The sequence below is a fragment of the Prionailurus viverrinus genome, chromosome A3 (genome assembly GCF_022837055.1).
Source record: "Prionailurus viverrinus isolate Anna chromosome A3, UM_Priviv_1.0, whole genome shotgun sequence".
Lineage (NCBI taxonomy): Eukaryota > Metazoa > Chordata > Mammalia > Carnivora > Felidae > Prionailurus > Prionailurus viverrinus.
The window spans coordinates 65,827,170-65,852,591 of NC_062563.1; the positions used below are offsets into that span (position 1 = coordinate 65,827,170).

A 25,422-nucleotide genomic window follows, 5' to 3' on the forward strand; every position below is an offset into this window, starting at 1 on the left:
TGAGTATCAGGAAGGCCATCCTTGATGAATTAACAGATACATTAACATACAATCACCAAACCCAAACTTTGAAAAGTGCCTTTCTGCAGCCAAGGCATGAAATAATCTAAATGAAAACCAACAAAAACTCCAACACATTAGAAGAGATCTATTAACGAAAACTAAGTTCCAGTTACACATCCACTCTGAGCCATAAAAACAAAGCATTGACTACTGTAAGGATAGAGTTGGATGTTCTATTTTTCTTTGATCTCTTTGAAAGGCTGAGAACTTTCCTTATGCTTGAGCAGTGATTTATGTCTTCTATTTCTTTCAAGCCCTACCCAGTTAATTAATTAAGTAATTAATGATTGTAGATGGCCCCAAGCTGTCCTCACAAAGTAGATTTGGGTTCATGAAATCTATCTCATATGGTCTATAGCACAATATATATGTGATATAACTCTTTTCTGTGATGGTCCAAAATATATATGGAAGTCTAACATCCAGGATAGAACACTGTGAATTAAGCAACTATTTCTGACATTTAGGGCTTGAACAGATAATTTTCAGGTCCCCTTTGCTGTGTGCTTTAGGAAGGTCTCTCCTTCTGATTCAGATGTTGGTGTGGCCTTCAGAACACATATGTCTGATTTGTGTCTCCAGCTGCATTAACCTGTTCATTTTATAAGACCTGGGACTTCATTCAGGTGGAGAAAATGACAGCAGAATGTATAAGGGGAGTTGTCCATTTTCAGAGACTAGATAGTCTGTGCATTCATATATAATTTGTACATGTAACACTTACATATTCATTTATTTATAGAAAAAAAAAAACCCAACTTAACTTTAACATGCACTCATTAGAGTACATGTTCAGGCAGGCCATGTCCCAGAAAACTGGAAGTTATGCCCAACTTATTGACATCTTTTTCACCTTTTTGATACAAAATCTGGAAGTTTTTAGAATTTGATATTTTCCTTCAAAATTCAATAGAGTCACAACATGTCCCATGATGAGTAAGTATCCAATGGGTGGAAAATTTTTTACTGATTATGATATAGAAATATAGAAATAAATTCTATTTTTCTTTATAGTATATAAATTTGAGACCTATGCTTGATTTTTTGTAGGACCAGCATTGTTAATTATTATTTTTTCAATGTCTTCTAAAATTTGAAGACAAATAGAGAATATATTCCAAAGTATTCCTGTAGAAATAAAATGGTGACGCAGCATAGCTAGCTAGGTCATAGGCACTGTATGGGCATGTCACAACAAAAATGTTTGCTTGTTACCTGATGAATAAAGTCTATGTTGTTATGAAAGTCTATTACATGAAAGGTAGTTTATTTCTTTATTTTACTGGTTTTTAAATTTTTTAATGTTTCTTTTTGAGAGACAGAGAGACAAAGCGTGAGCAAGTGAGGGGCAGAGAGAGAGGGAGACACGGAATCCGAAGCAGGCTCCAGGCTCTGAGCTGTCAGCACAGAGCCCGATGCGGGGCTCGAACCCATGAAATGCGAGATCATGACCTGAGCTGAAGTCAGAATAAGCCACCCAGGTGCCCCCATGAAAGGTAGTTTAAAGGCAACAGTGTGTAAGGTGTAAAAATGTGGACCACGTCACCCAATAGAAACAGAGGAACACATGTAGAGAAAGAGGTTTGATCAAAGAAAAGGATTTGTAGTGTCTATTTGGTTGAGCTATGGAAGCTTTTCCTTAATATGTTCAAATTGTATCTAATTAAGAATATGCCTGGTTACTCTCAAATGGGTGATTAGGATTGAGTAGTGCTATTATTATATGATCAGAAAACTACACTTTAAAAATATGTAAATTTAAAATAAATGTTTCTCATTCTTAACTTGCACTGTAACTCTACTGAAAATTAGAATAACTGAGTTTCTTTTTTTCTTTTTCCCCTTCCCTTCCCTTCCCCTCCCTTCCCTCCCCTTCCTTTCCCTTCTCTTCCCTTCCCTATCCTCTTTCCTGGCTATGGGTAATTTACTCAGGTACCTAAATGGATTGTTTAATCTCATCGTGCCTCAGTTTCCTTACTTATAAATGAGGGGATTGAGCAACACAATATTCTTCAAGCAACAACAAATTTATTGATTTTTTAACCACAAAAGTTATAGTGGGACATAGAAGAAAAGTAAAATGTTTAGCAAAGTATAGAAATGCAAAAAAACCCTTACACACTATTTCACTCCTCCTTAGATAATCTTTTTTTTCCCCTTTGTGTATATACCCACCCATATACCTTTTGTTTTTGTTTTACAAAATTGTATCATAGAATATATATTCCTTTATCATCTCATTTTTCCTTCACTTAATACAGTACGTTGCATATCTCTTTATGTCATTAAATATAATTCAGCAAGATCTTTCTTTGTGATGGCATGGTATTTAATGATTTGAATATGCCACAATTTATTTAAATAGTTGGCTACTATTAAGCAATTAGTTTCTAATTTTACACTCTTAAAAAAATGCTGCAATGCTCATCCTTGTTGTTAAATCATTGTGCACATGTGTGATTTGGGATAAATTCCCAGAAATGGAATTGCTAGGTCAAAGGATTTTTGTTATATAATGCCAAACCCCTCTCTACAAATTCTGTGCCAATTTACACTTCATCAGCAGTGTGCAAGAGTGTCTGTTTCTTTTCTACTCTCACCAGCACAGGATTATATCATTTAAGATGATATGCTTTTAGATTTTCCATTCAAGATCGTCTTGAAGCAAAAATGTTTGCTCCTCTGCCTACTAAAGTCCCCATCTAAATAATAGACAAAGAAATAAAGGGGAGGGATAAAATTCTGTAACAACTAAGTCAGCAGAAGGGATCTATCATCACATTATCTCAGTGACTTTCTGGGGACGAAAGTAGAGGGCAGGGTGGCAATTGATGGGACAGAATGGCAATACTGAAGAGTCACAGCCAGGAACATGTGCAGAAGATACTGGAGCCTCGTCTGCAGGACCCAGAAGGGGCTCCAAGTTTGAAGACTGTAGAAACCTCGAAGACGTGAGATGTGTAGCTGAAAACATGTGCCCATCTAAAGGTCTATATATACAACTATGTACTCCCTACTCTCACTACAGAAGGTCCTGGAGCCAGACTCTGACTCCCAGGTAAAAAGATGGATGGTTCTTTCAAAAGGAAATGGTGCAATGCTTTGGGGAAAACTGGCAAGGCTGGTGTGGGGATCCCTTGCTAGAATGGTCAGCTCCCACTCTCTAACCCTAAGACCACTGGACTGGTATCCACAGAAATATGTTGCATCCATAAACCTAAATAAATAAGTCAAAATTTTAAAAAGGATGCTATGAGAAAGGAGAAAATAGGAAGGCATTTCTGGAAACACAGCATAATATCATCAGGAATAAAAGTACAGTGGAAGAGTTGTAAGTCAAAGCCAAGGAAATCTCCTAGAATATGGGCAAAGAAGATAAAAGTATAACACATAGTAAGAGACATAGGGATCATCCTACTGGTCCAACATCTGGATAATAGGTGTTTCATAGAGAAAATGAGGCCAATACAAAAAACAAAAGAGAAAAGCCTCTTCCACAAGTTGAGTTTCAGCACAATGAATCAGAAAAGGACAGCCTGAGACGTATCTTTGTGAGAGTCCACAACACTAAGATAAAAAAGATTCTAGAACTTCCAGAGAGTGAAAACAAAATGGAGTCACCTACTAAACAACAGCTGCCAAGCTGACATGAGATTTGTTGGCAATATTTATGTTAGAAAAAGAAAGTTCTGAGAGATAATGATTTTTTTTAACTTAGAATTCTGTATAGAGCCAAGTATCAATCATGTGTGAGGACAGGCACACAAGGTCTTAGCTGGATTTCAGTGTACTCTTAATCAATATTTCAATCAGAACTTTATCTCAGTGAGTACTTTACTGGTAAAAACAAGGGAGTAACCCAGAACAAAGAAGATGATGGATTCCAGCAACAGTGGCTGCATTCAGCAGAGCAGTGAAAAGAAGTCACAGCACTACAGCTATGTAGCAGACCAGAGAGCGGTCCATCCACTAGGAAGAGGAGGAGAGTGGGGGTTTCTAGAAAGGCAAACCCAAGAGATAAGGACCCAGGGAAAACTTGATGATCTCAGAAAGGCAATTGACTGAGTGGGGGGGAAAAATCCATTTAGATTGGATACTAGATATAGTTTCCATTGGGTGGCACATGGGTTTTCACACCGGACCCATGGAAAAGACAATATATGTAATACCATTTACAAAGTTAGGATAAATAAACACTGTGAATTTGTTTTCAGATTTTTGAAACAGCATATACAGAAAACTCAATTACAATGAGAGAACAGAGCATCACTGTTGTCAACATTGATAGTCTAACAGTAGAGACACATAGATGGGGGTGGAGGTCGGTGGGAGAGGTGATCGCAGGACAGAGAGGGCTGGAGGCACCAATGTCCTCTAGTTGTAATGTGGAGGCCTAGGAAATATTGTCTATAGCCAACAGAACAAGAGATTGACATTTGACATTGCTTTTTTTGCAGTTGCAGAGAATAGAGAAGGAACTGAGAATTGTGATGTATATTTTGTGGAGGGGGAAAGTGGAGGGAGGTGGTGAGAGTACTAAATCCTCATTGATCACAGCAGCAAGGCAAAAGAGAGTGTCTAAAATAAAAAATCAGGAAATTGAGGTACAAGCATTTTATTTAGGGACATGGCAGTGACACCAGCAAAACCCAAATAGAAATTCTTAAAATTGGCCCCCCCTGGGGAATAATGGGGCAGGGGACTGTTGCTTCTCATTATAAGATTCACATGTAGTTTTTTATTTTTAACAACTGAACGTATCATGAGACTTAATTTTGTTTATGTTTTAATAAACAAATAACACAAAAATACCTAAAGCTAAAGCACCTGTGGTTCATTTGATAGGGAAAAAGAACACTTAAAAAAACTCTTACCCTTTAATTCCTATTTCTTTGCTTATTTAAAAAAATGTTTTTAATGTTTTAATTTATTTTTGAGAGACAGAGAGAGACAGCATGAGTGCAGGAGGAGCAGAGAGAGGGAGACATGGAATCTGAAGCAGGTTCCAGGCTCTGAGCTGTCAGCACAGAGCCTGACGCAGGGCTTGAACTCACAAACTGTGAGATCACAACCTGAGCCGAAGTCAGAGGCCTAACTGACTGAGCCACCGAGGCGCCCTATTTCTTTGCTTATTTTAACCAAGTGATTTCCAAGTGGCTTATGACTCTTAAATTTCATACTTATGTGAATTTTATAAAATGCAACCAGGAGCATTGGGTCCAGAGTTGGAGAGCCCTGCCGTAATCCAGGCTTCTCATCTTCAAGCTGTGAGAATGTGGGCAGGTTATTTAAATCTATCAGCCTCAGTTTCTCATCCCTGAAAGAATAAGGACATTGCCTCCCTTACACAGATAACATGTGTAAAGTGCTCAGTAAAGGGTGTTTATTGGGGTTGTGATTCTTATTAGGAACCAGACACCCTCTCGAGGAGCTCAGAAGTGATGGAGAATAATTACATGTCTTGGATTTTGAATGGAGTCAAGAAATGAACATCTTTCTGAGCAGCCATTCGTGGAAGGTTCTGCTGGGTTGTCCTAGCACAGAGACAGAGAAGTTGAAGGTAATTTTTCTGGTTGCACAGTCCTGAGCTCCTCCAGCTCAGCTTGCCTAAGCTGTTCTCCATGGATCCATTCAGTTTCACTTGGAGTCTCTAGTGTTCACCTGCCTTGTGCCCAGCCCTGGAGCAAGAAGTGCAGAACACTCCCACCCCAAAGGAATACTTGGCTCACAGTCTGGGCAGGAAGTAACAATAATGGCCCAACACCTTACATTTATAGGCTGTGAGCTGTGTGCCAGGCACAGCTCCAAGTGCTACACCATGTCATTTGAACCTCCCAACACCATGAGGCAGGCGCCACTGATGTTCTCAATTCATAGATGAGGAAATTGAAACAAGGGCCACACAGCTTGTAACAGGCAGAGCTAGGATTTGAACCCAGGTGGGCTAGCCTTAGACACTACAATGTATTGGCCTTCTGTGACAAATAGGGAATGTAGAATAAAACACACACATACAAATATACCCATAGAGAGAGACCACTGCAAGGCAAAATGCAAAATGCAAACTGCAGATTGGTAGTGGGATAGTTTTCACTTCACAACACTGGGGGTAGGGTAAGTGCCTCCATTTCCTTCTGTTTGCATGCACCATCTCCTCTTGGGATGCACAATCATGCACTGCCATTTCCCTGAAGGAAGATAGAAAATCTATACTGTTCCTATCTGAAGCTTTGTAAACCGTTGCACACTGTTGATCCTGGGTTTGGCACCTTTGGATGTTTTCTTAGTGCAGGAAAGCATTGTGTACACATAGAGTTATTTGTTTTTAGCCACCTCTGTCATCCCACGGAGCCAGCTCTCCGGGTCTATTTCTGAGCCTGTTGAAAAGAGGAAGCAGGTGCTAACTTGAGTTGACTTCAGTTGTGGCCTTGGAAGAGCTTAGGATCTGTGATACAGACCTCCAGTCCAGCCCGGAGGACTGCCACATGGAGATGATGGCTGCTGGTGGGTTGGTTGCCATGACCTGGCTACAGGGGATGGGAAAACAATCTGTTAGCCAGTTTCTAGGGGCGTTTAAGATGTGTCTGCTGGGGCACCTGGGCCACTCAGTCAGTTAAGCACCCAACTTCGGCTCAGGTCATGATCTCACGGTTCATGAGGTCGAGCCCCGCATCGGGCTCTGTGCTGACAGCTCAGAGCCTGGAGCCTGCTTCGGTTTCTGTGTCTCCCTCTCTCTCTCTGCACCTCCCCTGCTCATGCTTTCTCTCTCTGTCTCTCTCTCTGTCTCTCTCTCTGTCTCTCTCTCTCTCTCTTAAAAATAAACGTAAAAAGTTAAGATGTGTCTTGTAACTGAAGCAAACTGCTCTCTGGGGGATTGGAGGTTAGAAATAGCTAAGGCAAAAGGTATTGTTTTAAATTTAAATTATGTAAAAAGTTAACCCAAGAACATGACTTAAAAAATCAAAGGGTTCAAGAGAGCTTTAGTGAAGAATAAGCCTTTTCCTGATTTCTGGTCCCTAATCCTGTCGTTTCCATCTCTTAAGGCAACCCCTGCTTCCTGTTGATTAAGACTTCTGGAGATAATCGATGTGGAACAAGTGTGAGGGGGTGTGTGAGAGTGTGTGAGGGCATACACACACATACACGCCCATTTTATTCACACAGTAGCCTAGCAGAATAAACACATTGCACCTTGCTTGTCCCCCCCCAACCCCGGCCCACTTAATATATCCCAGGGATCAGCACATTTCAACCTTTTCATTCTTTTTTTCGGGCTTGTCTAGCGATCTACCACATGATGTATGCTATTTTATTTAAGCAGTTCCCTATTCATGGATATTTAGGTACTTAAGGTCATTTAAAGATCTTCTAAAGCATCTGGTGTTATTGTCTTGAAAGACAGTCACACACAGACAGATTTAAATAAGTCAGCAGGCTCTTAAACCTACATTTTGGATGTGTGTTCCTTGCTATTATTGTATTTTGATCACACAAGACAGAAGAAGGTGGCTGTGCCTGTGAGTGTGTTTTGCACACGTGGGTGGATGTGTGAATGTGTGTGCCTACACAGGTAGGTGTACATTATGTTGTGTGACAGATGTACTCTTGAAAAACTCTGAATGAACCCTTTTATTTTTAAAACTGGAATATGAAAATTTAAATGCCCTGAGGGTGGGAAGATGATTTGTTATTTAGAGGAAACTTGCAGAGGAATCCTTGTGTCAAAATGAAATGATGGCTTCTTTTTTTCCCTTTTAAAAAATGGCTTCATTGAGGTCTAATTTATATACAGTAAAGTGCATTCATTTTAAGTGTTTGGCTTGATGGAGTTTGACAAATGTATACATTCATGTAACCACCGCCTCAATCAAGATACAGAAAACTGGGGGCACCTGGGTGGCTCAGTCGGTTGAGCATCTGACTTTGGCTCAGGTCATGATCTTGCGGTTGGTGAGTTCAAGCCATGTGTTGGGCTCTGTGCTGACAGCTCGGAGCCTGGAGCCTGCTTCGGATTCTGTGTCTCCCTCTCTCTCGACCCCTGCCCTGCTCACACACTGTCTCTCTCAAAGTAAATAAAAACATAAAAAAATATTAAAAGAAAAAGATACAGAAAAATTAACCCCATGCCCAAAAGCTCCTCTGTGCCTCTATGTTCACCTCCCACCCACCTTCACCTCCGGGAGATCACAGATATGCTTTTTATCACTATAGATTGATTTTGCCTGTTCTAGGACATCATATAAGTGGAATCGCCCATGATATATTGTCTTAACGTTTGGCTTCGTTCTCACAGCGACACATTTTGTTGCATATATCAGTAGTCCATTCTTCATTGCCAAGCAAAATTCCATCGTATGCATGCAGCATGGTTTGCTTACTCCTTTACCTGTTGTTGGCCATTTGGGCTGTTGCCAGCATTTAGCTGTTATGAATGAAGCTGCTGGGAACATTTATGTCCAGGTTGCTGGCTTCCCAAGTGACTCATCTCCATAATTCAGTTGTGCAGATTCACTTTAAAGTCAGGCCATTCATCCATTGAGCCAACATGCACAATATGTATTAAAATCAGACAGGACTCTGCCCTGCGGGCATATACACTAAAGCCCGAATAATATCTTTGCACTGCCATGGAAAGTGTTTGAGAGAGAAACAACGCTCGTCTCCCTTATTTTAGGGAAGTAAATGCTATTGGAAGCCTTAAAATATTTAATTACGTGGGCACTCTGTGCTTTCAAACAGTGCACGCTACCAGTAAGGCCTGGTAGCCACGTCCTCCCCAAATGAAATCTTTAATCAGCGGCCGGTTTAACATTGGCGCCCAGCAGCATGCTCATCGTTCAGGGTTTTCCAAAGCGGAAGTGAGGAGGATGCCTGCTGCCTGAAGGTCTCCTGCAATGTCTAGGGTGCCTCTTCTGTGCCAGGTGCCTCCAGAGACTGTGATATGACTGTGGTGTCACCAGGGGACAATGGCCAGCAAAAAGGGGTGTGTAGGACTTGGGAAATGGGACCCCTGTTTGGAGAAGGAACCCTGGAGTTTCTCTCTTGATGGTTCCCTTTATACCTCTGCGTCTCTCACTCCAGTCCCCTCCCCTCCTCCAAGGGAAAAAGAAACAGACTCTTATCTAGGGCTTAATTGGGGCAACACAGGCAGTGCAAGCCTCCCTTCCTCCTTCTCATCCTTTCTGGATTCATCTTTTTCTTTTTTATTTTTAATGTTTTATTTATTTTTGAGAGAGACAGAGACAGGGTGTGAGTGGGGGAGGGGCAGAGAGAGAAAGAGGGAGACACAGAAGCTGAAGCAGGTTCCAGGCTCTGAGCTGTCAGCACAGAACCCGACACAGGGCTTGAACCCACGAACCGTGAGGTCGTGACCTGAGCTGAAGTAACATGCTTAACCGACTGAGCCATCCAAGCGCCCCTGGATTCGCCTTTTTCTGACCTACTCCCTACTTCTGGCTTCTTTCTAGGCCCTAGAGCCTGACAGCAGAGGGAAAAGGAAGCAAAACTCAAATTGGGCACGTGTGACCTTTGTGGATTGTTCCAAGGGAAGGTTTATCTAGAGGTCTCTGGAGGAAGTTGAGCCTGTGGTTAGGGGGAGTCTTGACAGTGAGTTTCTTACCTCCTTTGACTTGAACTCGATCACCCACCCAGCCCCACCCCCCCTTCCCCCCCGCAAAACACGGGCGTGCAGACACCTGTGGGTCACAGTGACACACGGCAATACTGCCTAAGCAGGCCGCCCATTGCCGTGGCATCGGTGGGAGTTCCCGCTGGACGGGTGAGGTGTGGGGGAGGCCTGTTGGCCGAGAGGCCAGAGTTGAGGCTTCGAGCTTGGACTCCAGGCTGTCCAGCTCTGGGGCGCTCATCCCTCCCTAGCTCCCTCCCTAGCCGCGCAGTGCTGGCCACTTGCCTTCCTTAATCTCAGCTTTCTCACGCATACAGTGGCGCTCGCAGTACTTATTATCTTACAGGTTAATTGTGAGGAATACATGAAATAGTGTGCATGAAGGATTTGTGAAGTCGGGCATCACCTGGAGAAGTGCCTGTGATACTTTTGTGCTTTTCAGAGGTGGCTCTTGCATGGGTTTCTATGGTTTAGGCTCTTTCCCCATTGCCTTGTTCCTCATTCACAAGAGGGGAGCTCTCGTTTACGCCCAGAGCCTGTTGCCCCCAAGAGCTCTGGGAGGCCAGAAGGGTGCCAGCTGCCCGGGCTGGGGAGCCCATCAGTTGCAGGTGAGCGGGAGAGCCGGAGGCCTTGGGAAGAGAGGCCTGGCCCTGGATTGTCAGAGAAGGCTTCCCAGGCTGGTTGGGGTTTTGGGACAGGAGCTCCGGCAGAGTCTTCTCCAGACAGCCTTGGGGGCGGGGGGGTGGGGGTGGTGGTGGTCAGAATCCTGCCTAAAGCCCTCTGAGCTCCAGTTTTTCCATCCAAAAAGTAGGGAGTATTGCTGGCCACAAGGGAGGTTGAGGGAACGAATGCAGATCAAGCACCCACACGGTGTCTGAGGCATAGGGGGAGCTAGGAAGCTCCACGGTCCCCCTCCCCTTCTCCTTCTCTCATGAGCACCTCATGACCCCTCTGGTGACCAAGGCTATAGCCTGTTTTGCCCCGGGGTTCCCCACAGGCTGGGCATGAAACTCTCACTACAGTGCTTTATTTGATAATCCCAACTCTGTAATGCCGTCAGATGTCCTGGAATAGCATGTAATAATGTCAATTTAGGGCAAGAAAATGCCTTTTTTGTTGGAGCACAGCTTGACCGAGTGGAGGGAATATTGGACTATGCAGCACATTTGAAGACTTGGCTTTTTAATAACAAGAGCACCAGCGGTAACTGAGTATTTTGTGCCAGGCACCGTGCTGAGTGCTTTACACAGGCTATCTCATTTAACAGATGTGACAGGGTCTGTTATTAGCTCCGTTTCGTGAAGAAGCCTTCTGAGGCTCAGAGAAGGTAGTCGCTTGCTTCAGGCCAGAGAGCCAGTAGGTTCATACATAACCACCCTGTACCGAGTACCTCCTGGGTGCCAAGTGCTTTATGTGTGTTTCGTGGCATTTTTACAGCAGCCCATTTCACAGATGATGAGACTGAGGCCACGGCTCAGAGAAGGCAAATAATTGCCTGAGCTGGGATTCAGCCCTGGTCTGACTCCAAAGGCTGTGTTTGTCTTTCCCACTGTTTTACTGCCTTGCTCCTGGCCTCAGCTGGAGGGGTAGCCAAAGGCGCTAGAGGTCCAAAGAAAACAGACATAGACATACTATCTCTGTGATGGTAGCTGGGAAGACTCATCAAGTAAAGGTAGGAGTTTCAAGGCGATTTGATAAATAGGGTTGCATCTGGGATCATTTGCAGGAACGCTGAGTGCAGGAGAAAGAGCTTAGAACCAATCCTGGGAATGGCTAGGAGGAGAGAGGAGGCCTCCTTTCATGTACTGCCAGCTGCCTGGTGGTGACGGCAATCGACAGCTTGCAGGGGTTTTGCAGGGCTGGGCACCTTCGTTGCTTCATTATCCGGGCCAGGTAATTGTGAGCAGAACTTGTGATTAAATTAATTTGACCATGAGGTTGCTGCACACTCCATCACGTTTTGTACCTGATAAGCCTCCAGTCATCTGCGTTGAAGTCCTACCTCCCTACATGGTTCTCAGCGCCTCCTCACTCGGCTGGCTGGGGCCCGGCCAGCCCTCCGTGGCCATCTGCCCAGGCTGCAAAGCTCTTTGTTGCTTTTGGCATGCTTAATAGCTTAATTTCTATTTTTCTGTTTGGAAATGCAGTTCATCGGCATTGAGGCAGCAGTGGGTGCTAAAATGGTGTCTGATTGCTATCTTGAATGTTAATATCCTAATACATTTTATCGTCAATGACCTGTCCCCTGCCTTGCCACAAGTTCTCACTCGCCCTTTGCAAAGAGAGGCAGGCTGCTTGCCTTCCAATAGGCCCTCGCAGCCCATCTCATTCCTTTTCTGCCTCCCTCCCTGCTTTTCACAGATAGCATTGTATTCTGCCAGTGCAGTCCGAAGTCGTGGGAAACCTCCGAGTTGGAGGATATGAGAAATTGTTTCATTTAGCTGGCAGGGTTTAATAGAGATGATCTAATCTCTGAAAGGCATACATTATTTAAATTCCATGCTTTTGGACAAGAGGACCCCTGATATTTGTGGCAGGGACAGGATTTTGGTTTGGCTCTGTTCAGTGGAGCTGACTGGTGGTTTTCCTGTTTGTAATTTCGTGTGGGGGCTGGGTTATGCTTGTGGCAGTGTGTGTGGGGGCGGGGTGGGGGGGTGTGCGGGGCGGGGATTCCTAGTGGTGAGGGTGCCAGAAAACATTTTCTTTAGACAGAAACCTAAAATCACAGATTCTTGGGACAGAAACTGTGGGGAGAGTCATCCCCTGGCATCACCACTCTGTTATTGGGTTTCCATCTGGATCCCAATCTCCAGATCCCAAACTCAGGTGAGCGGCCCCTGTGGGGCAACCACTGGAGACTTCTCTTGGTGGACCTGGATTTTTTCTTTTTTAACGTTTATTTATTTTGAGAGAGAACATAAGCGGGGGAGGGCAGAGAGAGAGAGAGAGAGAGAGAGAGAGAGAGAGAGAATCTTAAGCAGCTTCCATATTGTTAGTGTAGAGCCCAGAGTGGGTCTTGAACCCATGAACTGTGAGATCATGACCTGAGCCAAAATCAAGAGTTGGATGCTGAACTGATTGAGCCACCCAGGTGCCCCAGTGGAACTGAAATTTTGAGAGAAACCTTGAACACTCAACCACTATAGACTGAGTCTGGGGAGGGGTGGTGCCTGCGTGGCTCAGTTGGTTAAGTGTCCAACTTCAGCTCAGGTCATGATCTCACGGTTCGTGAGTTCAAGCCCCGCAGCAGGCAGGCAGGCTCTCTGCTGTCAGCACAGAACCGGCTTTGGATCTTCCCTCTCTCTCTGCCCCTCCCCCGCTCACTCTGGTATGCTGTCTCTCTCTTTCTCTCTCTCTCTCTCTCTCTCTCTCTCTCTCGAAAATAAACATTGAGAAAAAAAATTAGAAAAAAAAAAAAAGACTGAGTCCACAAAGAAACTAGGGCTCACGCATGTCTCGGGAAACCTGTACTGTGAAGGGCGTGAGGTGCTGGGGGAGGGACCTGGAGAATATCAGTCCAAGGTGAATTTTTTTCACCTCACAGGGAGTACATAGTGATCGTGGGAAAGCCACCTCTTCTTCCCCTGCTACTTCATTTGAATGTCGCGTTAGTACAGATCACATGCCTACCTACCTTCCTGGAGGTGGGGCTTGCAGGGGCAAATGACCCCAGAATAGGCTCTCAGAGTTCTGAACATTAAGTCTTTCCCCCTCCACGAAGCGTTATTGGGTGTCTCCTGACTAATGGACAGTGAGGTGGGCGCTAGATATATACATGTAATTCTCATACTCTCTGCCTAGCCGAGGAGATGGACATATGGACAATGTGTTACAGGAACCGTAGGTCAGATGTGCATGTGTCTCGTCGGGGCACAAATGAAGGGGTGATCAATTCTGACTGGGAATATCTGGAAAGGCTTCAGAGAGGAGGGGATAATTGACCTCAGCCTTGAATGAGAAGGAGGTGTTCACCAGACTGATCCTTTCTAAGTGGTGCTTGATGAATGTGTGTCTCTGCTCTTTGCTGGAGACAGTGAAACAGAAAAGGAGGGGTAGTGGTTCCTGCCCTCAAGAATTTCACAGCTTGCTGGGGAGACGGGCCTGGCACGGACATACGAGCCAATTAAAGCTCTGTGCAGACAGATGGAATTGCGGAGGCGAGGACAGGCCACCGGGGGTACTTGGTGATCCAGGGTTTCCAGAGTTACTCCTCTCTCACGGAGAACACAGTTTCTGTAAGGACAGTTCAGACCTTGCAAAGATGTCAGGTGGAAGAGGCCCAGGCGTTCTGCCTTGACTTGTCAGCCTGGTTCTATATAGAAGCAGCTAGCTGGATTTGGAGATGGGCAGGGAGGAAGTGAGGGTGGGTGGAGAAGGCCGATGGTAAGAATGTAGCAGTATTGGCTCACTCTTTACAACCGGGGTAGAATCTGGGGTTTGCAAAACACACGTATCAACACGCAGCTCGAGCACTCAGGCCCTCCAGTGTTGCATGGGCACCACGTACACTCCCAGCCTTTGCTTCTGCTGTCTCGGTTCTTCCACCTTGAATGACTCCCCTTTCTTGTCTTCATGACGTCTTCCCAGACTGCTCTTCAACACTGATTTCCAACCTGCCAGATACTTAACCGGTTATCCTCTGTCGCTCATCACCAAGCCGGGTTCAGCATTGTTCTCCGTTTTTTAACTCCCCGATGAGAGTGTAAACACCTTCAGAGTGTGAATGGCATCTTATGCTTTTCTTTCCTCCCCTGTGAGCAGTTTGTGTAGCACAGAGAACACGGCTTTCTCTAGACGGTCTTGCCACTGAATCTCAGCCTTGCCACTTTCGCTAAAACGCTGATCTCAGCTTCCTTCTCTGTGAAATGGCGTAACCCGGGGTTTCTCAACTTTGACACTATTGGCATCTGGGACTGGATAATGCTTCGTCGTGGGTACCATCTGTCCGCTGTAGGATACTTAGCACGATCCCTTGCTCCCACCCATTAGATGCCACTGGCAGCCCTCCCTTTCCAGACATGACCATGAAAAACATCCCCAGATAATTTTTGTGTCCCAAAAAGCTTCCCTGTGTCAAGCGTCCCCTGTGCCAAGTTTCTCTTGTGCAGCAAGATCACTTCCAGTTGAGAACCACTGGGATGACATTACCTGTTGGGTCTGTATCAGACTTCCTCGTGCTGCATCCGGGACACAGCTGACGTTCCACAAATGCCGATTCTCCTGCATTCCTGATTCGCCCCGCACTTGGCACGCTACAGGTTGACGAGTTGAACGGAGCTGTGACCCTAGGTTTTAGCAGTTCGGGGTGGAAAAGTCATGGAACTCTCCAGCTGTTTCCCACAATGCATTAACAGAGTCACTATGATTTTCTTAATTGCAGATTGATCTGGAGCCAGAAGGAAGAGTGTATGTGATCATTGATCTGTCGGGGTCGTCGGGTGAAGGTAGGAGGATGTGATCTCTCCTCATTGTTCTCTTCCATTGACCCTTTGTCTAACGTTGTCTCCCTCCCCTCTGTGGCTGGGACGTATTACAGTGACATTTAATTAATTGGCACCCTTCAAAGGAAAAGGTTATTTTGAAGATGCTTACGCCTGTGTACCAAAAGGGACCAGCCATCTGTTAGCTTTGGTGGAGCAGAGGGAAGATTTTTGACTTACCAAGTAAGGCCAACAAAGCAGGCGTCCCTGCACGCTGGTGCACAAGGCAGGCTTCAGTAGAGCGGCAGCCTCTCCCCGGAGGCTCGCGTGGGGTGTGTGTGAGTGTGGGGGGAAGGAAGTAAAACCAGTTGGTCTAACGGTATTCTGAAATGAAACAAATAAGGTGTCAAATTTCAGAATCTTATTTTTTTCGAGCTTTTATAGAAGTGTTACTTCTTTTTACAGTTCCCCACGCAGGCAGAAGCCCTGCTTATAGAGAGAAATAATGGGGTAAGGGAATGTCTGCTCCCCACTGGATGATGAAATAGGGTGTAGACGTTCTCTGATGGTTGGATTTTCCTTCTTTCTTTCTCCATACACCCTCTTCTGTCCGTCCTGTCTTGGCACATTTACTACCTTTAAAGGCTTGCCGGGTGGCGAGGACTGAGCAATCAGAGTGGAAGGGAAGACTGGACAATAAAACCTTGTCCACACAGAACAGGGAGATGGTGGCAGATGTAGGCCCCAGGGAGGCTGGGAACTAGGGCTGGAATTTATTGGGAACCATCTTTCCTCTCCTCTCTCTATGCGCAGGAGGACAGAACAGTTGGCTTCAATGTCATGGCAGAGAGATGGATGGGAAGGCCAAGGCTCGTTCCTCCTGGCGATGAGAAAATAATGGAACTCAGGGACTGTGGCAGTCTTTAGGGAAAGACAGTCAGCTCCTGTAGACCTGTCTGGAAGACCGGGGTCTTTAATAGCATCTCTCCGGAATGCTGGAGATTGCAAGCACAAAGTCACAACGCCACATGGTCTCCTTGCTTTAGGGATGAGCTCTAGTTTGCAGTTCAGTAGTGGGAGGAGAGATTATGCTCGCAGACTCAGTGGAGTGGGTCAAACGATGTGCTTGACAGTTGTGCCTGATGGTTTTCATTTGGCTAATTTATCACCCAGTTTCAACAGGTGTTCAGAATAATTCAATAATTGTGTGTATATGGGGCTTATAATAGAATTCAGTCCTCTTTGAATAGATCTCAATTATTTGGCATAGGTTTAAAACTTTAAACAGCCTTCCAAAATTGGTCTCGTACATTTTCTTCTCTTTACTGCAATTACATTTTGGCGTTTCCAGCTTTCCTTCTCTACCCTCGGCTCTGAGCAGCCCAGAATAGAATCTGTTGTAGAAGATTCAGGGATTTAGCAATGTTTCGTGTGAAATATTTAAGATGTGCCAAAGGGCCTGAAGAATAATAAAATGAGCACCAGTGTACCCACCACCCAGATTAAGAAATAAAGCAATGATTAGGGTGGAAGCTCGCACTGCTTTTCACGTAGCGTGTGATCCCAAATTCAGCAGACCTAAAAGTATTACAGTGGCCTCCTGATTGTAGATCCCGGCGAAAATTTTGATGAGCAAAATCAATTCCCCCTTTCCTTGCATAATCTATATGTCATAGGAAAACTAGGAAAATTAACAAAATATACCTTTCCTGTGCCAAAATGCTGGGTAACCGATCGGAGGGCTTAGGTTATTATTATTATTTTTTTGCTTTGAAAAGATGAAACACTTGTGAAATTATGGAAGACCCCCTTTTTTATGTTAGACAGAAAGGATAGGGAACGAATGAATGAGTAAATAAATCAGAAGCAATTGATTTTTTTCCTCCTTGCTTCTGTGGCTTATTGCATGTGAATGGCCAAAGCAATTTTCATTGGGCTGAATTCGGAGTGTATTTTTTTTTTTATCTCTTTCATCTTAAGAAAATAGAGTTTACTTCAGAAATGCTGACACATGCCAGACTCTGTAAAGTGCTAGCATGTGTTGCTCTGAAGAAAAGGAAAACTTTTTTTGCCCCCCTCCCCTTTTTTTTTCTCACTGTTCCCGGATTTGGGAGTCTTTCTCTGGATGGCGGGAAAGAGTTCCAGCAACCTCTTTGTAGGAGCTGACCTTGTTGTGCTCCGTTTGCGTTCTGTACATCTGTTCGCCCATCATACCGTTGAGACTTTGAAGATCTCCTGCTCCAGAGGTTTTGGGAAGGGGTTGGGGGGGGGGGTGGGGCGAGGAGAGGAGCAAAGGTTGGGTAGCCACAACATGTGTTACCTAGACTGCATGAGAAGGGGTCCAGTGCAAAACATGGTTGTCCCAGCTGGACTGTGGATGTTCACAGATTCTTATCTAAGTCCCTTTCTTTAGTGAAAGCACCTCACTGTATTCTACAAAAGCATGCAAAGAGAGTTGCAATGAAGCGGGGCTGACAAGTTCACTCTGTTATTCTGCCGTCCGGCATCCCTTCAGCTCGCCTGTCTCAAGTGCTCCAGTCCCATCAGTGGACAAAAATACCTATGTTCATAGCGATCACATACATTTTACAACACAGGCAAACAGCAAAGAGCCCAGGGAGAGGTGTGGGATGAGGCTGTGTGGAAAGGTGTGGGATGAGGCTGCGAACCCAGGATGTGCCAAAGGTTTCTTTTTCTTGCTAACACACTGTAGAACGCCTGGACGTTTGTGTCTGCCAGAGCTGGAGCTAATGTGATTTCTAGCTGTCTAATAAAATTCCACTGCTTGCATGTCCTGTGCAGCTCACCATAATGGGATTTGACTGGTGTGTGCTTTAGCTAAACCAGGCACCCTAACCCCAGATGTAAGGGGTCAGGCACGATGACAGTGAAGGCCATTTCCGGTCATGCAGTTTTGATCTCTGGTCTCATGTGAATAGCTATCAGAGCTCAAAGTTGAGGACTGGCTAATATCTGTAGCAGGTTGAAGGAGCTGAAGGAAATGGGCTCTATTGGATAGGCACCACACCAGGCACTTTGCCTACATTATCCCCAGTAGTGAACCTTCCAGAATACTCACGTGGGATCTTCCAGTCTCGGGTGCCTCTTAGTGTTTGCTTTTATCCTAAGTAATAGCCACCTGGCTTCCTGGTAAACATAGCACTACAGGCTCACCGGATACTTAAATACTTAAATCAGAGCATAATTAGCCCAGGTGACAGACGCATGAACAGCAATGTTATTCTCAAGTGTGCAAAGTATTGTCTCCTGCTGTGCACATTAGTTAGCCTTTCTACCTTTGTTGTGATGCAATTTGTCCATTACTCCGATTCTTTATAATGATGTGACAATGCACCACTATGTGCAGGCTCCCAGAGGGGCCAGCAGGGTCTGACCCGGGGATTTCTAAGCTCTCCTTTCCCTGCCTTCCATCCAGATACAGTGTTCACCCCGGAGAGTCCTTCAGAACCTACACAACAACAGAAAGGACTAAAAGTGGGTCTCACTGATATGTTTGGATTGCCAAACTGCTTCTCCAATAAAACGCAGGAGAGATTAAATAATTTGAAGGATTTTTGTAACAGAGGCATCGCAAATAATGCAGTTCGATCAGGTTTCGGAGGGGAGTGATTGAGCATTGCAGAAGCAGAAGAGCAGGGAGCAGGACCCACGCCGTCCCCTTCTTCCTGCAGCCACATGCTGTGGACACCATTCAGTCTCTTCCCTGGGAGCCCCAGCAGGTGGGGTAGGCAGAGTACAGTCCCAGGAGCCCATCAGTCCTGGCCTTAAATCCTGGCTCTAGTGCTTACTGGTTTGGAGCTTCTCACTGGCGAAGGGGGATAAACCCGTGTATGGCAGGGACTACGGTCAGATCGCTATGAGAACAGTGCCCTTGAATATAGGTGATGCTCAGTAAATGTCCTAAGGCCCTGGAGCCCTGCAGGCAGGGAGGTGGGCAAAGCCCGTGAAGGAACAGCGGGAAGGGTATACCGGGAAGCAGTTTGAAGGCAGGTTTCTGACTCTGGGGCATATTAAAAAGGTATAAGAACAGATCAAGGTGACAAAGAGGCCATTTATAGACTCCTATCTATATCTGCCTGGGGCTAACAGACTGCTTTCTGCAGAGTTCAGACCTTGCCATAGTTTTGCCCCATTTTCTGTCTTTCTCTTTCTTCCTCACCCTTCCCCCCAGTGAACCATTTCCTAGAAGGACGTTCTCTATCCTGTTTGTATCTCTGGCCTTGGATGTCAGAAACTTGTCTTTGTTGGAGCCTGGGTGTGCCCTCTCTGCTCAGTGCAGACTGAGCACATGTGGGCCCCACACTCTCACTGGCCTCTGGGTAAAAGCCCTTCATGGATTTGAAGACAGTCATTAAATCTCTCCTCTTCAGGTTGATCATTCAAATCCCTTACCTTTTCTGAAGGAATCGTTGAGAACTTTAACTCATCTTCGCAGCTCTCTTCTGGACTTTTTTGCAAGTTGCAAGGGCAGATAGACACGATCAGACCTGCTTGGCTTAAATGGTAATGTGTGTAGAGGTGTGTAGGGCACGTGCCTGACAGTGTTACCTCCACGTGGGAGATAGTCCCATTGAGAGGTCAAGTGCCACGCCCAAGGCCAAAAGTCTGATTGTACCACCCTGTTGGGTCTAGACCCCCAGTCTGCAATCCGGTGCCCTGCTGTACATCATGGCCTCAGTAGTGAGTGTGCCAATGTGGCAAAGACCTCCCCAACACTCTGTTTTAGTTTTTTCTTCAGCTTTTTTTTTTTTTTTTACAGTGATAAGGAGCTAGAATTCTTAGCTTTGAATCCAAAGGTGACCCAGAGTCCTTTTCATATATAAGCAGATTTCTTTTCTGCTCTCTTAGAAATGAGAACTCCTTTAGTCCTAGCTCAGGAGCCATTAGCTCCTTCTCAGGCTTTCTGGAAGGTGGGTTCCTAACTAAGTCTTGGTCTGCAACTAGACGTGATTCAAATCCAAGCAGGTTAGTTGTCTTTCTTACCCTGTTTCCACGGCCAGCATTAGAGTGCTGTCCTCCGTGTTGAAATAGAAGGGGAGGGCTTCTGGAGACTGCCTCGGCCACTGGGCAGTTTCTATCTGGATAATATCTCTCAGCTCTAGTTCCTGAGAATTCTACAGCATTTAATCCAATGCCTTCAGTTACCAGATAGTTAAAAAGAACCATTAGTTCAAACGAACGATAGTCACCAGCACGCTTTAACAAATGTGCCCGGCATGGTGCCCCGTGCTGGGTTTGGAGAATGGGAAGTGGGAGGTAAGCAGAAAACAAGAGATGGCCTTCACAAGACCCAAGAAGGCCTTGCCTTCAAGGAAGTGTACAGCTCATTTAGGAATCCAGGACTCACTTGTAGGACAAAAGTACTAGAGAGAAATGCAAGGTAGTATCACATGAAATGCTTACTTGGGTTTTACCAAGAGTGCTCCAAATGGGAAATTGGGGCGGGAATAATCCAGGACAACCTCAGAGAACAAATTGGGGCTGGAATAACGCAGGACAACCTCAGAGAAGAGGCAGGGCTTGGGCTGAAAAGGAAAAGATCCGTGGGCCTGGGTTGACAGGGAAGAAACGGGGCGGGGGGGGGGGCATTCTGAGCACAGGGGCATCATATCATTGCTATCAAAGACAGCTTTGTGGCTTTTATTTTTAGGTAAGGTTGGATAGATATGATAAATTAAATAGATACAAATTGTTTTCTCTAAGAGCTTCCTAACAAAGACAGTTATCAGTATTGTAGACAGAAACTCTCATACAGTGCAAACAAGAAAATGAAATACCTGAAATGATTAAACTGTGTTTGAAGGTTGGAGGCAGTTCTTTCTAGATGTGTCTTCATGGTCAAGGCCTCTCACCCACCTTGGAGCCCAAGGAGGAGGAATGTTCTAGGTCAGGTTTGGTCAAGTCTGCGATGTTGAGTAGAGCACATTTTATTGTAAGCTTGGGGCTTAGGGGATTAGAAGATCAAGTCCAGGTACAGGCATTCCTTTGTATCTTTTCTGCCCACCCCCCTCTTTTCTCCCTCAGCAACCACATGGAGTCCTATGGTAAGTGCTCCACCACCTCCACCACCCTCCTCCTCGCCAGCCTATCTAGCTTGTGTCCCCCCAGCAAGCCCTGACACTCCGTCTTTCTCTTTGCAACTTCTGCTCAGTCTCTAACGAGAAGCGTTGCTTGAGAAGCAAGAAGGCTCTCACTTTCCCAAACATGGGATTTCAAAGTCAGTCTCCAGTTCCAAGATGCTGAGAGGTCTCCCTCCTAAGAGGTGCCTTAGGCAGTGGGATGTGGTCTGGCTCACCCCGCAGACTCCCCCGACGTGCATGGGCATGGGAGATTCTCTAGTAGCATGTGGAGCACAGAGGCAGCCTCGGGACTTGATAAGAGTGAAAATAAAGTCCAGATGTGCAAAAACATTGATCTTGCAGTGTGTATCCCACGTCTCCCCGCCCCCGGCATAAGTACTTACCACTGATACCCAGGACACAGAGCCCTTAGTCTCCAGGTTTTTGGCTCTATTTTCTGATGAAATAAATGCCTGTTCCTAGAAATGACCATATGCACCAGACATTGGGGGGGGTGGGGGGTGGCAGTCAGCAGTGAACCAAGGGGAGAAAACAGAGCACCTTACCCCCATCAAGGGGTTTATTATGTCCCAAAGAGACAGTGCTAAAATGCTTGATGAGAAATAAACCAAGAAACCCTCATTTCCTTCCAAATAGGCTCTAGATGCAAAGCACTTCCTCTGAAATGAGTCATCCACAGTTAACAAGACCAAATGCCACCCATTAGCAGATGAAAAACAGAATTGAATCCTGAGTGTTGAAAGAGCAGAGCTCTTTCGTATCACTACCAAAGCCTCCTTCCCCTGTGCCATTATGGAGTATAGATGTGTATTTTCTATTGACTTTTGTGCCTATTTCACTAATGAAGTAATTGAAGAAGGAATAGTTATGTTGAAGAAAGCAGCTTCTAGAAAGGGCAGATTTATAATAGATCTTTAGTCAAGAAGTGAGCCCCGTGTTTCCTGGCATGGCCTCTAATTCTGTCTCTGTTGTCTTGCTATGCATCATTTCTGTGTCTTATAAAGAAGATTGTTTTGGGAAATTCATGTTTGCAGCTTAGTTCACACTGGGTCAAAGCGGCCTATAATTTAATCATTGACTGTTGTTTATGTCCTCATGATTTGGCTTAAAACAAGAGAGTATTTCCATTCATCTAACCTAATTTAGAGAGCTGTCTTTCAGGATCAACTACTTTATTCTTTTATCCAGTTGAAATTGGCCAGTGCTGACAGTTTTATTGATTTTCCTTATTACCTAGCTTTGTTGAAACATTCACATTTTCACAATCAAGTGCTTCACCATCTTTTTCAAGTTGCTAACACAGGGGCTTTTATCTTCCTCCTCTTTATAGACTTTTGGTGTGAGCTGGGGTGGGGGGGGTTGTGAGCTGGTGTGAGCTGGGGTGACTGGGAAGTCTGTGCATTTGTCCACACACACGTAGATGAGAATGAATGTCTCTGAATCACCTCTTCTGTCTCCCCTTCGTCCTTAGTTTCCATCACTAATTGGAAACATCATGTATTTGTTTACTTAAGATATGCTAGGCTCTGGGAGTAGAGCTAATGAACTTGGCCCCTGCTCTCAGGTATCTATACTCCTGCAGAAGGAGGCAGGCGATAGACATGTTTTAGCTATTGTGTAGCGGCTGGCAGAACAGCATGCTGTGGGACCACCGAAGAGACTCCTTTCAACTTGAGGGCTCACCCTGGAGGAGGCAGTCCGTCAGTGATGGAACTTGTTGTAGCCTCTGGCCATGGACAAGTTGCTATGTCTCTGTATATGGCAATGTTGTATTTCCATCTATTTTTTTTTAAGCTTCTAAGTGATTATTTTAAAAGCTAACACACATACATGGGAAAGAAAAACAAGATTACAGGTCCATAGCCTCCCATCAGCTCTTCATGGCAAACCCAAAAGGCAAGTTTTCCTTGGTTGAAGAAACAGAGCCGCTGTCCAATCAGAAGGTAAAAGAAAGGTGGACAAAGACTTTGATATACCTACATTTGAACTTTGCAGGAATATATCTGATTTATACATTCATTCATTCAACTTCTAGCTATTGGGCAACTGTACCAGTTACACTTGTGAGTGCTAGGGGCCCAGAAGTGAACCCTATAAACAATACAAAGCCGCATGGGCCTTACACTTTAGTGGCTATGCTTGTGTGTGTGTAGGCTGTCTCTGCAAGGATACCTAACACACTGGGAACAACAGCTGCCTCTGGGGAGGGGAAAGGGTAAATTGACTTTCCTGTCAATACCTGTAATCTTGTTTTTCTTTCCCATGTATGTGTATTAGCTTTTAAAACAATCACTTAGAAGCTTAAAAAAAAAATAGATGGAAATACAACCATTGCCATACACAGAGACACAGCAACTTGTCCATGGCCAGAGGCTACGACAAGTTCCAGAAGACCCTGCAGAGAGGGATGACCCATCATATCCAGAGACTCTAAGGATAATGCCCTTCTTAATGCTCTGCATTACTCCACAGACACCTCTGATTTGTAATGGGATGTGCTGAAATGTAGGATATGTAGGGATCCCCCAGACTGTGCCTGTCACCAAGGACCGAGTGCCCCAGTGTGGAAAAGCAGGTGGGCCAGAGTGGGTGATGAACCAGTGATGTGGGCAGACGTTCACTCCACGGAGCACCTTGCCTCTGGGTGCTTAGCCCTGAGGCTGCTGAAAGGCCCGCCCCCCTGGATGCACAATCTCATGGTGGCATCTTCTCTAGCACCAAACAGCACTCTCCAGCATTTAGTGGCAGCTGGTACTGGTCCCAAGCTTGGTCATGTCCACAGACCAAGTGGCTTCACCAGCTGGGGTACCTCCTGTCCAGCCAGGAAGGGCCAGCTGGCTGCCAGTGGGTGAGTTACTCCCCCTCTCCAGACCCTCAAGTTTGCCTGTTTCCCGACATTGAAAATAACGGTCATGTTTATTTCAAACAGAGATGTTCTCTCCAACAGGAACCTGTGACCGCTACAGTTTGCCAGGTGTGAATTCTCCTGGAGTTGTCAGGGGAAGTTAAATTCCCTTCAAGGTATGTCTAGGTGTTATTGGGACCAGGATTCCTTAGACATCTGCATTGTAGTTCCTGCCGCACTAGTTAATTACTGGCTTTACCAATTGACTGAACAAACATCATCTGAGAACCTGTTGTGGGCTGTGTGCCATGCTGAGAGCTGGAGAATCAAAGGCGAGAAAGACGAGGCCCTGCCCTCCAGGTGCCCCCAGGCTAGGGCTTGTCATCCAGAAGTCACAGGCTCTCTTTAGGCCTCAGGGGCCTCCTCCATACCTGCAGGGTGATGGGGACTAAGGGCACCTTCTGCCTCCGTGGTTTGAATCAAAACCAAGAATTTACACACAGCCAGGCACCTGAAAGGGGGCAAGTGGTGAGTACAAAATTTTAGGCCAAATCTCCGTATAGAAATCATTTTATTGAAGCCTCCAGGGGTCTGTCAGGTAACTTTGATCCTATTTTACATATGAGAAGAATTAGGCTTAAAAAGTTGAAGAGTGGGGCGCCTGGGTGGCTCAGTCGGTTAAGTGACCGACTTCGGCTCAGGTCATGATCTCACGGTCCGTGGGTTCGAGCCCCGCGTCGGGCTCTGTGCTGACAGCTCAGAGCCTGGAGCCTGTTTCAGATTCTGTGTCTCCCTCTCTCTCTGCTCCTCCCCTGTTCATGCTCTGTCTCTGTCTCAAAAATAAATAAATGTTAAAAAATAATAATAATAAAAAATAAAAAGTTGAAGAGTGTGAATCACCTGGGATCCTGAGGAAATGCAGATCCTGACTCAGTGGGCCTCGGACAGGGTCTGAGATGCTGCATTTCTCAGCAGCCCCCCACCCCCACCCCAGGGCGATTAAGGTGCTGGGGATCCTCAGGACAACACTCTGAGAAGCAGGACACTACTAGAGCTTTGATGGTGTCCTTGCAGCATGCTGAGAAGGCATCAGTTTCTATTTCGCTGGAAATTGAGAGGGAAATCTACATCCTGTCTCAAAGTCAATACCTTTCAATCCTTTTCCATCCCTCTTCTCCTTTCTTCTGGGAAAGGGGCTGAGAAGGCACTCGATATTCTTAGGGAAGGTGAGCAATTCCCCGGCCTTGGCTTTCTAGGCCCGGCTTTAGTTGTCTGCAGAAGGTCAGAGTGGAGGGCGTTGGTGTTCTTCAGCGAGGAGCACGAGGAAAACAAAAAGCAGTCAGGATATTGGAGTTTTTGTTTTTGTGT

At 45.4% G+C, this 25,422-nt stretch overlaps 1 protein-coding gene across 5 annotated transcripts in view; it reads left to right on the forward strand.

Annotated features, from left to right (window-relative positions):
* Positions 1-25,422, forward strand: part of PRKCE (protein kinase C epsilon) — a 498,780-nt gene that overhangs the window by 170,283 nt on the left and 303,075 nt on the right. For 3 of the 5 annotated variants that reach the window (XM_047852658.1, XM_047852662.1, XM_047852659.1), the window contains exon 2: positions 15,069-15,132. In XM_047852658.1, the coding sequence (XP_047708614.1) occupies positions 15,069-15,132 (64 nt within the window). Of the gene's footprint in view, positions 1-10,258; positions 10,297-12,381; positions 12,515-15,068; positions 15,133-25,422 lie in introns of those variants that run through there. The other 2 variants (XM_047852664.1, XM_047852663.1) reach the window with 2 other exon arrangements.